Below are 12,495 nucleotides of genomic sequence, written 5' to 3' on the forward strand. Positions count from 1 at the left end.
GGAATCGAGGAGCTGCTGGGCAAGGAAAGGGCCGCAACCTTCTGGAGAACCACAGGGGGCCAGGTTTGGCCTAATGTTTTGCTTACCTGCCCTGAGCTACCTAATGCAGCTTCCAGTTTCCATTCATGTCCAATCAGATGCCCTTTGGGCGGCCCAAAATCCGAGTGTGATAGCAGCAGCCTTCTCCTGTTTCTGCTTGTGCCTGGGCATACCATGTTCAAAGGCAAGACCTGTATTGCCGTCGCAGCAGATAAGCAGAGTCTTGTGACTCTGCCTCACTGCAGATGTTCCCAGTGTTATAGGTGTGATTTGTGTATTAAGTTGAGTGTGATTCCGGGACCAGCCAGAGGCGAAAGCTGCCGTGCTGATCTTCCTGGCCGATCAGGGATCCTAGCATGCCAAGAGCCAGGGTCACAGGAGGCACCCCCTGAGTAGCGTCATCAGCCAGCGGCAACAGAAAGCTCTTTCCTCGTCGCCCTACTTGAGAGCCTTTGCACTGGCAGTACATGGGGTGCTTGTTACATGTCCTGCCACTGAGCCGCGGGCCCTCCCTCATCCCTCCGCTCTGTCCCAGCGAATAGGAAGCCTGCCTTTTCCTCTTTGCATGCCAGCTGTGGAACATCTACAAAGCTCTTGTTGAGTTGTCTGCAGTAGACTCTTTGATGGGTCGCAAGACGGGTCTCCAAGGTCTGGGGTGATGGGCCAGTGCTTAGCTAAGAATCCAGGTGGGGAGTGCTTAGTTGCCAAACAAGGCAGATTTTCAGGTATAAATCGGAAGCTGTCAAGCGCGTTGCACCTGCCCTCCATTGTGCTCCATCAGGCAGTGCTTCTGACTCTCCTGTTCTCTGAGGCATGCATGTTTCTTGTGTGTTGTCAGGATGTCTTTCTCCATTTCTCATCGTTTTGCATGTTTGTCCATCCTGGCTTATGCTCTGTGCTGCATGAAAAGCCGGCCGTTTGCTACGTACGAAAATTGGTGGCATCAAGGTCGTGGGGGAGGGAGGTGGCTCTCACATGGCAGCAGCACTAAAATTGGAAACAGGTGTTCAGCAAAGAATCTTCCCTGTTTGGGAGTCTCACAACCCATGGCAAGCTTAGCCCAACCTGCTTTGCAGTCTGGACCTTGCTCCACTGCGATCGCCACTGACCTTGTGCCTTCTGGACGTGTTGGACTGCAACTGCTATCTTCCCCAGCCAGCGAGCGTGGCCATTGGCCCATTAGGGAAGTAGCAGTCCAACAGAGTGGGAGGCCCCCAAGTTGGTGGGGGCTCTTCTTCTTCAGGCTGGCATCACTAGGGGGTCCCAAAGACCAGTCCTCTGGGTGTGGAGCACTCATTGTCTGGACCCCCGTGAGGCAGAGACTCAGTTCTGCCTTGTGTGTTTCACACAAGGGAGTGCAAACAGTACATGAAAAACTGCCCACCACGTCCAGCCCTTGTCTCTTCTCCTTCCCAAATTTGGTGCAGGCATTGATCTGGGGCTTTCATTTTTACGGATGCCATTTCTTTGCAAGTCCCCGGTCAAGGCTATCACCTTCTCCAAGCTGCCGGTACCTCCGTCTTGTGGTACCTGGGTGGGGGGGGTAGAACACAGGCTAGGGGCCACCCTTTGCCAGTTCCAGCTGTGGTTGCCAAACGAGCAGTCAATCAGCTCCACTGAGCTATTTCTGCCTCGTGAAAGGAACATGTTCAGTTTGCATTTCTGAAATGCTGAGCAGCCTCCGTTCTGTCTTCAGCCTTTATTGATCCCCAGGAGTTCTGAGAAAACAGGTTCCCTGTTTTGATATTGCACCTCAAGCAAAACTCGCTTGGGCAGACTGCTTAACAGTGATCAGACTTTGATCTCTCCCTTTCTTTCTCCCTCTGTTTTTCACAGCAAAAGCAAACCGGCTCCACAAATTTCGCCCAGCAAATCGGTGGGAGGAGAATTCTGTGTGGCTGCTGTCTTCGGTTCCTCGCGGTCTTGGTTCGCAAGCAACCCAGGCCTGAAAAGAGAGAAAGGTTGGTGTGTTGAGGAAATGACTTAGAAACATAGAAACATAGAAAACAGAGCGAGTCAGAAGGGGTCTCCCAGGCCATCTAGTCTGACCTCCGGCACCAGCCGGCTCCGCTCATGACATGCCCACCGTGTGGACGTCCAGCCTATCCTTGAACACCCGCACTGATGGGGCCTCAACGACCTCCCGGGGAAGCCCATTCCACACCCTCGGGGTCCTAACTGTCAGGAAGTGCTTCCTGGCATCTAAACGAAACCTTGGCTCCCTGAGCTTTGCTCCATTGGAGCGCGTCCTGCCTTCCTCTGCAGGGGAGAACAGGTCTCTACCCATCTCCGTGTGACATCCCCTCACATACCTGCATGTCACCAACAGATCCCCTCTGAGTCTCCTCGTCTCCAGGCTGAAGAGACCCAGTTCCCTCAGTCTCGCCTCATACGGCATCCCCTGCAAACCGGCCACCAACCTTGTGGCCCTGCGCTGCACTGACTCCAACCTGGCTATATCCTTTCTGTAATGAGGGGCCCAAAACTGAACACAATACTCCAGTTGCGGGCGCACCAGAGTCGCATAGAGTGGTAGTAATACCTCTCTTGATCTAGAAGCCACACTTCTGGCTATGCAACCAAGGGTGGCGTTCGCCCTCTTGACCACCTCATCACACTGCTGGCTCATGTTTAGCCTGCAGTCAACCAGCACCCCGAGGTCCCTTTCACAAGTGCTGCTCTCCAGCCACTTATCACCTAACCTGTACTTATGACAGCTATTCCTATGCCCCAAGTGCAAGACCTTGCACTTATCTGCATGGAACGCCATCCTGTTGTCTCCTGCCCACTTCCATAGTCTGTCCAGGTCCTTTTGGATCTGGAGTACCTGCTCCTCAGTTGTGGCCACTGCTCCAGTTTTAGTGTCGTCTGCAAATTTGATCAGCCGACTGTTCACCCCTTCTTCCATGTCGCTCATGAAAAGATTAAACAGGATCAGCCCCAGGACAGAGCCCTGGGGGACCCCGTTTGTCACTGGCCGCCATCCCGATGATTCCCCGGTAATGGTTACCTTCTGCTTTCGGTCAGTCAGCCATGCCCTAATCCACTGGACAGTGCTTTGGTGTATCCCAAAACTCCTCAGACCCCAAGTTGGAGACGTTGGGCAGAACTGGGCCACAGTGGAAAGGCAAAGCTGCACCCAGCAACAGTGAGCCAGCCCGAGAAAGAAGACGAGGTTCCCAAAGAATATTATCGGAAGCCCGAGTCCATCTTGAACAGCACTGTCTCCTTTGTCCCCTTTCTGCACGGAAATTTTAAAATCGGAAAACGCGGTCTCTCAGCTACGCACAGTCTAGCGCAGCAGGGGCGCGACTAGTTCCAGAATGCATTTGTTCAGGAGCATCGCTCTGTTGTGCTCTTTTTGGGGCACTTGGTGCAGAAGTTCAAAAGGAATAGTCCCTGCCTTAAGAAGTTTAAGTTCCCAGTTTTGACGAAGAAGTAGGCCTGCTAGTGGAGGCAAAGCTGGGTGGCGGAAAGAGCCAGGCAGGCAGAGCACAAGATAAATCTCTAGTGGAGCAAGCCCATCTGTGCTGACCTGGGCATGATAGTTACTAAGTGCCATGGACCATCCTCCCCGTGAAGTGTGGCGTAGTGGCTAAGAGCAGGGGACTGGGACTCCGGCGACCTGGGCTCTAGTCCCTGCTCAGCCATAGAGCCCACTGGGTGACTGGGCCAGTCACAGACTCTTAGCCCAACCTGCCTCACAGGGTTGTTGTTGTGGGGATAAGATGGAGGAGGAGAATGATGTAAGCTGCCTTGAGCCCTTTGTAGGAAAAAAGGCAGGATATAAATCGAAAAATAAATTAAAAATTAAAAAAAATGGGGAGGTTGCCACCTAAAGCAGTTTTGGATAGAGAATAGACTATATTTGGGGATCCAGCAAATGCAGGTGTACACATCTACCGTTCTCTTGTTCAGTACAAGAAAAGAGGTTGCAGGTGAAAATTTGCTAGAGTCAGGGGCCACCCCTGTGACTTTCATGGCTTCGTTACAAACCTGTCCCAAGCTCCGTGGGAACACGTCTCTTCTGCGCCAGAAAAGATGCTTTGTAATGAGCAAAAGCCAAAGCAGTTTTGTGACTCTTGCTCGTTAACCAACTTGAATTAAGACCCTGCAATATTGTTCTCATTGGCCTTCAGATCAGTCCAAACAATTCGTTGTAGAGTCTCTGTACATCATCAGCTGTTACGGAACCTTGGTGGAGCATGTACTGGAACCGCGGCCGCTCAGCACTGCCCCAAAAATCAGCGATGACACGCCCCTGGAAATGGTGACGTGTCCCAGGGCTAGCTGGACACTGGTCAGGTAACCTACCCCTTCCCAGCTGTGCTGCTTCTTTAGATGTTGTTCTCGCTGTCGGGGGGGTTTCAGGCCTGCTGCTTTGGATTCTTCAAGGGCCTTCAGATTGCGCGGGGTCCACGCCAGTCCCTGAGCATTCGGTCATCTCAGGCCCTGGTGTTGGAGTCCCAAACAATGCAGGCAGGTCTGCCCATAATCCTCAGTAGGGGAAATTATAATTGTGCTCTCAGGGAGCCCAGCTTCCACAGCAAGGGAAACCCAAACCCTTTCCACCACTATAAATTAAGTAAACTGCCTAATTTGAATCATTTTTCCTCTTTAGCATCTTGCAGCATTAGCACAGTTGGCGTCATTATTATTCTGCTTGATTGAGTCACAGGGAGCAGCGAGCTTCAAGGCAACTCCCCCAAACAGCCCCTTTGTTTTCTGAGATTTCAGCAGTCATTGTCCTGGCACAATCAAGCGCTTCCTCAAAATCATAAGGACTAGAAACGTGCTTCTCTTATTTTTAAAGCAGGTGAAGAAGCTGAGGTTCCCAGAAAGGGGAGTTCTGCATCCAGTACCATGTCCTTACTTTTTGGTTCTTCCACATGGCAGCCACACATATGCGTCTCTGAGTGCAGGGCTGTGGACAGAGCGAGGGGCCGTCCCTCGTTAAGTCTCTGCCCTTAACGGGGACAACCATTCTGCACCAGAGCCGCCCAAGCTCTGTGGAGGGCAGGCCGCGGCAGCCCCGTGTGTCCCTGCCCTCCAAAGATAAATTAGCCACAGGCCGGCGTGCGTCCTGAACCACTGTGCCAGCATCCGTCTGTCCGGGCTGGGAAGGGAGATCAGAAGACGGCAGACAGGTTGGCCCCTCAGGAAGCTCCCTTGGGCCAGGGCTGCCAATTTGGTCCTCAGCGTCATGCAGCAAATGGCTAGACCAATTGTCCCGCACGACGCTCCCCAGATAGTACATTCTGAAGGCCATTTAGCGAAATTAGCCCTGACTGGAGGAATAAAACAAATGAGGGACGGCTGAGAAAATATGGCCAGCGCTTTTGACATTTTAAAATATTTTTCAATTGATTTTTCTTTCTTCCTTTCTTGCTTTTTTCCCTTTTTGGAAGGCTCCAATCTGCTTCAGAGCTGGCTCATTCCTGGGCTGGACTGATCAATACATGATTTACCAAGCGATTGAGCAGAGGCAGACCCTAATTAAAATGACAACACAGCCTTTCAGGGCCATTATTGTCAAAACAAGCAACTTGTGATGGGATTGCAAATTCGAGGCAGATCGATGGCCTGTAACTTTGCACGACTTGGTTTTCACAGATTGGGAAGTCTTTGGATGCATCCCCAGTGCCGCAGGGCTGTACAATATATCCCATGTGCCACACTGGGCTTGTGTCCAGCCCAAAGAAGACACTAGGAGGACATATGGAGTGCCATATCCTGTATGGGGGGGGGGCCTCTCAGACCATTCATTATATTAGCATTTTTGTAACAATATTTCTATAAATGAATAAAGATAATAAAAAATAACACATCACACACATTTTTGGATCACACTAAACTGGCAGGTATGGGGGTTTCTTTGATGTTTGGTCTCATTCCGGGGACTTAATTGGGCAAGTTTTAACCCAGGCACGGCAGAGTGCAAGACCCGCTTGTGCCTGTGGGGGGGACGGGGACGGGGACGGGCCGCATCCAGCACTGCATGTCTGTGCATGCCAGTTCTAGTGTGCCAGTGGAAGGAAGGCTGGACTTGTGCTGCATTGGACAGTGGCAGAATCTGGACAGGAACCTGGTTTTCAGAACTGGGCACAGCTCTGCTTCTCACCCCCCAACCCCCAGCTCCTGCAATCATCTGGCCATCCGAAACCCATGGCACAAGCTCGCACCCAGCAGCCGCCAATCCAGTGGCCGCTACCGTTTTTGCCCCAGGTGCTCAGCTCCGGTTTCTGGCCTCGAGAGCAGCAGAGCAGCTCGGCTCTCTCCTGGCCAGCAAGGAGCCGGGTTCTCCTGTGGGGACACGTCCTGGTGGCAGCGGCTGAGCCTTGCACGCCGAAGGGCCACAGACCCAGCGGCCCGACCTGGCGGAAGGTAGCCTCCCTGCTCCTCAGGGGATCGCCGCATCTCGGCGAGCGTGCGCACCCGTGTGGGTTCTCGCCGCGTGTCTTGGGATCAGGCCACTCGTGCCTTCGCTCCCATCTGCCTGTGGAATATTCCATGCTTGTCGCAAATTACTTTAAATAATTATAAACATGGCACTCTCTTGCATAAACAATCAGATGCGGCGACACAGATGCTGATTTTTTTTCTCCCTGCCAGCTTAAATATTAATACTCTCACGTTGCTTCTGCAGAACTCCCCAGTGGAATGAACTGCAGCCGCCCTTTAACTTGAACCATCCCCTGCTCCTGGCTGCGGATTCTGTGCAGAGTTACCAGTATCTGCTCGCTGGATGTAAGTAGCTTGCGACGTTTTGCCTGTGGAGGCCCAGTGGGTTTCTGTAAAACGAGGAGCAGAGGGGAGCCTCCAGCCCCAGACCTGCAGCGCTCGCCGCTCATCCCCTCTGGGTGCTGGCAGCCGTGCCGTGGCGAAGCAGTGTGGGGTGAAGCGCCTTGCCCGTCCTGGTAGTCTCCAAGCCACGGCACTGAGGATGATCCACCGAGGCAGGTCCCCCCGTGGACCCATCTGAACCCCTCCTCCCTCCTCTGCCTTCTGCAAGGCAACCAACCGGGCCTGAACGGACCGTTCGAGGAACGTGGGCGCTTTCGGGGAAGCGGGGAGGGCTCCAAACGATTTCGTCTTACCAAGGCAGGTGTCACTGCCCGGTTTTTGCCTCTTGCGGGGAACTTGGGCAGCTGATATAGTCTCCTTCCTCTCTGTATTTTCCACATAAGAAGCTAGGGAGGCTGCTTAAGCTGGGAAGCAGAGGCAGAGGCAGCGTGCTTTCACCCAAAAAGCCCTCCCTGCAGAGAGGCCTTCTTGAAAGAAGGGGCCCCAGCGGATGCCTAGCCCCCTGCTGCAGCGCGGCCCCTTGCCGGCATGCTCTGAGTGGTGCAGCCTCCTCCTGGTGCCAAGCAGCGTTTCACCCCCCCCCCAATCATTTCGGCTGGTCTTTAACCAACCCCACCATCCCCATGAAAGAGCAAGTGGGTCCTGAAACGCTATGGGGCCATCCGCCCTTCACCGCACCTGAGAGCACACCTGTTATTTTTCTGTTGGGTCGCTTTCTATAGGGCTCAGTAGCTGACGCGCTCTAGGTGGGCCACGGCAGTTGAAACCCTAAACCACGGCGTGATAATATGCAGGGTAACCGTTGAAAATGACAGTATAAAATAGAAGCAAAACCCGAGGCAGAGCCTAGCAGCAATGCAAAGGTTTGAAGCACGGTAGCAGTTTGAAGACAGAAATCAAAGGATTCAAATGCCAGGTGAAGAGGGGGCCTCACCTGGCAGCAGGGCCAGTGCAGCACAGGTGCCGGGAGATCACCTCTGGGGTGGCATCCCCGAAAAGGGCCTCCTGTTCTCAGCCGCGCTCCTCACTTCTCTTGGCTAGGGCAGGACTGCAGAGGACGATCTCCATGGCCAGGTAAGCGAGGGAGATGCTCCAGGCCGAGCCGCTGGGGCCAGTCAAGCCAGGGCTCCCGGGGCCAAGCAGCAGGAGGCACCCTGCCCTCGCATCCCTGGGAATGGACGTGGCTCACGAGCTCTGTGGGCGCAGGCACGAGGATGCCGCAGCCCAGCATTCCGTTCCCACTGTGCCCAGCCCTGCAGAAGCACCCCATCCATCTTCCCCAGCCACTCACTCAGTCAGACACGCCAATCCTGGGTGTTACGATCATGAACACAGCCCCTGCCAGAGCGTTAACCTGCCACCTTTCTAGTGCACTTTGGTTGGGACTTGCTGTAGGAATGGAACCGGGATTAGAGTCTGTGAGCTGGCTTGGCATTTGCTTCTTTTCCTCACTTACCGTCAACTGGAATGTTTCGATTCCAGTTGGGCGACTCCCGGGCGCGTTCTTATCACGCTTCCTTTGGTATTTGCTCAGCCTCTTGCCGGCTTGTTGTTGTTGTTTTTCCTTTAATGAACACCTTCCGGTCCATTTCCCTCGGACTCCGTTCCCTCTGCCTGTCTCAGCCATGTGGCACCCTCACTGAAGGCTGAAGCGTGTGCAGCCCTCCCATTCATTTTGCTTGAACCAGCAAATGAGGAGCAGAGCGGGCGTCGGAAGGATTGGGTGGGCTGTAATCGATGCTGGGAAAACCGTGACGGGACGTCCGATTGTTGCTCCTGGGCCGCGGTGGCTCACTGAGAAACAAAACTGCAGGATCCGCTGGCATTCCTTGGTCCCTGGACATGGTGGCGATACCAGTGGTCATTAGGCCTGTCTCTTTTCTGCCTGCCTGCCAGGATCCTTTTGTAGCGCCCCGATCGTGCTCCGCCTGGTCTTACTTCCTGGTTTCTTTGTGGCTGCTGAACAACACACCTGCACCTGGCACATCCGGGCCGTGGCTGGCGCCTTCTCTCTGTGTTGTGGCAAGTCCCACTGCCCCTGCCCCCGGCTGCCCCCCGCCATGAGCACACTAGTCAGCCGTGGGCAGCCGGGCCGGGGACCTTTATTTTAATGTCCCACCACCTTGCCAGCCACGTGGCTCAGGGGCCTCCCAGTTCTGAGCCACTCGGTGCTCATGAGAGCATTGCCATTCCTGCTGGCTTCCTGGGCTGCCACCGCCAGCCCCACACACAAGAGAAGCCCCCGCCACTGGGTCCGTCTCTGGAGACCCATCTCATGGCACTGCAAAGATGCGAGAATGTTCCACATGGCTTCAGCGGAACATGGGGGCAAACCTAAATGCCCCCATGTCTGTGCCCCCACCCAGGAAACCCCAAAATGCCTGGCTGTTGAAGAGGGCTTTAATTTTCCTTTCAAGATCAAGCCACCCTGGAAAACTTCACAGCACAACACGGAACAGTGTGGGGCTGTTGCGGAAAATGCAGTTTTGAAAAGTATCCTAGAATAAGGTCACCCAAGCAAACTTTGGTTACGGACTGCCATTGCAGAAAAAATCCACCTTTATTGTTCTGTGATGCAAGGACAGAAATAACACACCCACACACACACAAAACATGTGCACATACAACTGTATATCTTATAACTTATGTGAAAAGACTCAACGTTTTGTAGCCCAAAAGAATGTGCAAATGTAAGTGAAGATCTGGATGTTCTCCGGAAGAATAAGTATGAAGCTCAGCATTCAAGTGGCTAGTCCCTAAGGTTCCAGAGTTCCTGGTGGGTTCAGAAAATGCCATGACCAAGACATAAGCTGCAGCCAGCCAGGTAACGCCATCTGGCGCATGCATGCTATTGGCTTGAACTGAATTATTGGAACAGAGAGCCTTGGGAGTGGAAAGGACCTTGCTTCCTTATTTATTCAGAGATTTTGTATGCCATCCCATCGCTTACAGCCTCGGGACGGCGCACCTTAGAGAGCATCTTGGGGGGAAAGGCCCTTCCATTGGGGGGATGGCACCCGCACTGCTTTGGACCCCGGAGCAGGGTGTGCGCGTTTCAGCCGCGCCAAACCCACTGCCTGCTTTTTCTGCCTGTTTTACATTGTCTTTCTGTTTACCGTCAACATTACCATGTTGCCCTTCAGAGGATGGAGGATGTCCGTTCTCCGTGTGCTCGTCAAGCCTCCTGAGAGTTCCTGGCTTGAGATGTGCAAATTTCATCTTGCGCTTTCTCAGACGCTAATTTGTGTGTGAAATCCGAAAAAGTGGAGACTCTAATTCAATCTCTCCCGAACCGCGGCAGCAAAGTGGAAGCGCATAATCCAATCGGCTTGCGGGATGACAGGCTTCTCACAGCCTCCTCCCTCGTGTCCGCAGACGTCTTTGGCGCTATCTGGACCATGTTGCCATGGGGAAGAGGACCGGGCCTGCAAATTAACCGCCCAGTAAAGGGAGAAGGAAAACAATAATCATAAAGGAGCTGAACATTTATGGTGGAGCAGAAAAAAAGAGAGGAAAGCAGAAGTCTGGAAATTCAGGGCATGGACTTGTTCCACAGTGTGGAATGGGAGCAAGCCATACCGAGCTTCAAAGTGAAATTCGGGGGATGTGAACTCGGAGCGGTGCTCCGTCCATGCTGGCCGGGGAGGATGTGGATTGAGGTTCAACCCATCTGGAAGGCTGTGACAGAAACAGGATGCCAGTGGAGACCGGAGTGTCCTCAGGATGGAGCCTCAACTTTTGAAATGCAGAACCGTGTCTGCGACAAGGGAGAGATCTAAGAACGGCTGTGCATTGTTTCTGTGATTCCTGGTTGTGGGGCATGAAGTGAAGGCCGCAGTGAGTTAGAAGGGTAAAGAAAACACCGGGCTGGACAATGGCCACCAGAAAGGGTGCGCATACCAATCCACATCTGGTCCATGTCAGGTTTACACACGTTCTGTCCTAAGTCCATCCCATCCCATTTCCACATCAGTCTGTAAATCTCTTTTTTAAAAACCCTGTGTAAAACGCGCATTGATTTTCATAGGCCTAGCATACACAGTTTGCATACATTTCTCCTTCCGTATGCGTCTCTGTGGGCCTCTTTCCCTGAGCCATGCATTCGGCGTGCATCCTTCCATGAAGTCATGTTTTGGTACACACTTTTTGAGCTGATAAACCACACCAAAAGGCTCCGGAGAAGTGGAGAGCCCCAAAGTTGACAGCGTCCCAATCTGCGTGTTTGTTTGGAAAATTTGGCCAGTTTGCTAAACATGCAGACAAAGCAAAAACCTCTGGCATCCCTCGTGGCCAAGCCAGATGGCTTGCTGGGGGCCTTCCCACTGGAGGGTGCGTGCAGAGTCAGGATTTCATGGGGAGGGGGGCAATTCAATCACAGGGGATGCAGGGACCTGGAAACCGAGGCCAGCAAAGGAGCAAGGAGGCAGGGAGTCGAGCGGGGCAGGCAGCGAGAGAATCTGGGAGCCACGCTGGGGACTGACGCGTACGAGGCCAGGGGTCAGCTCGTGCCAGAAACAAGAGCGATTCCTTATCCAGCGGCACGCCTAGGTGTTCTTATACTCTTCTCCTGAAGATGGTGATGATGGGTTTCCATCACTTCCGTTCCACCAAATATCCAAAAGAGGTCTTGGTGCTTTCCACAAAATGCACATCACAGTGCAAACTGCTAAGAAATTAGAGCATTTCCAACACACGCAGTTTGAACCAATTTCAGCAACAGCTCCAGCTGGAGGATTTTTTTCCCTGTCTAGACGGGCATAGTGTTGCACCTTAAATCGTGCCCATTAAGATACCAGACCTGATGGAGGCGACCCGTCATAAGTTCTCAAAGGCCTGGGAGCAGAGGGCGATCCTGGCCTGGTGCCCCAAAGAAGACCATTCGGGTGTTAGGCAGAGCCAGCCTGGAAAGCGACATGGCCGCCCCGCCTTCATTTTGCAAAGAAAGCAAGCTGCTTCCAGAAGCCGCCTTCCAGCGGCGAGCGAGCAGGCAGGCCCCGGCACCTTCTGCTCCCCCTCGCAGTCCCCACCCTTGCCCGGGCCAGAGTGGGAGGCAGAGAGCAAGCATGCACTGGGCTGCTCTGGGGAAGAGGGGCAGCCACTCCCGGAGGGATGGACCCTCCGCCGGTCTCCAGCTGGCCGCCGTCACCGTCCTTACAGAGGGGAGGGAAGCCCCACTGCAACCCTCATGCTGATGCTTCAGGCACTGGGCTGTGCCTTGCGCCCACCCGGCAGTGTCCATGGGAAAGCCGCCGTTCCCGCGCTCACCGCCCAAATGGGTCCGTTGCAAAGCGAACGAAATCGTGGGTGGCACGGGGGCAATCCATTTCCTATCCCTCTGTGTGCGCGGCATCATCGCCACGAGCGCGCTAAGTGCTGCTCAAGGCCCACTGGCGTAACCTTGTTGTTCTGAACCTGGCGCTGATGAAAAACTTGGCTTGGCTCTTGGAGAGGAAAGCAGGACGAAACACGAGGGTGAAGCCGAAGCCTGTGATACCTCCGTCTGAAATGCCTCGGCAATTAGACCCCATTAAATACAAGAAGATGGCAGCCGCCGTGGGGGTGAGCACCATACCTGAGCTTGCGCCGTGCTTTTCCCCGGAGGGAGAGCTCTGTTAGAAACACAAGCGCTCTCCTTACCTGCAGCAGCCATGT

At 53.8% G+C, this 12,495-nt stretch overlaps 1 protein-coding gene across 9 annotated transcripts in view; it reads left to right on the forward strand.

The window, feature by feature from the left end:
- The window catches only part of BCAS3 (BCAS3 microtubule associated cell migration factor), a 367,571-nt gene that overhangs the window by 174,262 nt on the left and 180,814 nt on the right, over window positions 1-12,495 (forward strand). For all 9 annotated transcript variants that reach the window (XM_044430184.1, XM_044430179.1, XM_044430186.1 and 6 more), the window contains 3 exons: window positions 1,876-2,000; window positions 4,179-4,344; window positions 6,686-6,786. In XM_044430184.1, coding sequence (XP_044286119.1) covers window positions 1,876-2,000; window positions 4,179-4,344; window positions 6,686-6,786 — 392 coding nt within the window. The remainder of the gene's footprint in view (window positions 1-1,875; window positions 2,001-4,178; window positions 4,345-6,685; window positions 6,787-12,495) is intronic.

This window comes from Varanus komodoensis, unplaced genomic scaffold, assembly GCF_004798865.1.
Source record: "Varanus komodoensis strain SLA01 unplaced genomic scaffold, ASM479886v1 scaffold20_1, whole genome shotgun sequence".
NCBI classification, from domain to species: Eukaryota; Metazoa; Chordata; class Lepidosauria; order Squamata; family Varanidae; genus Varanus; species Varanus komodoensis.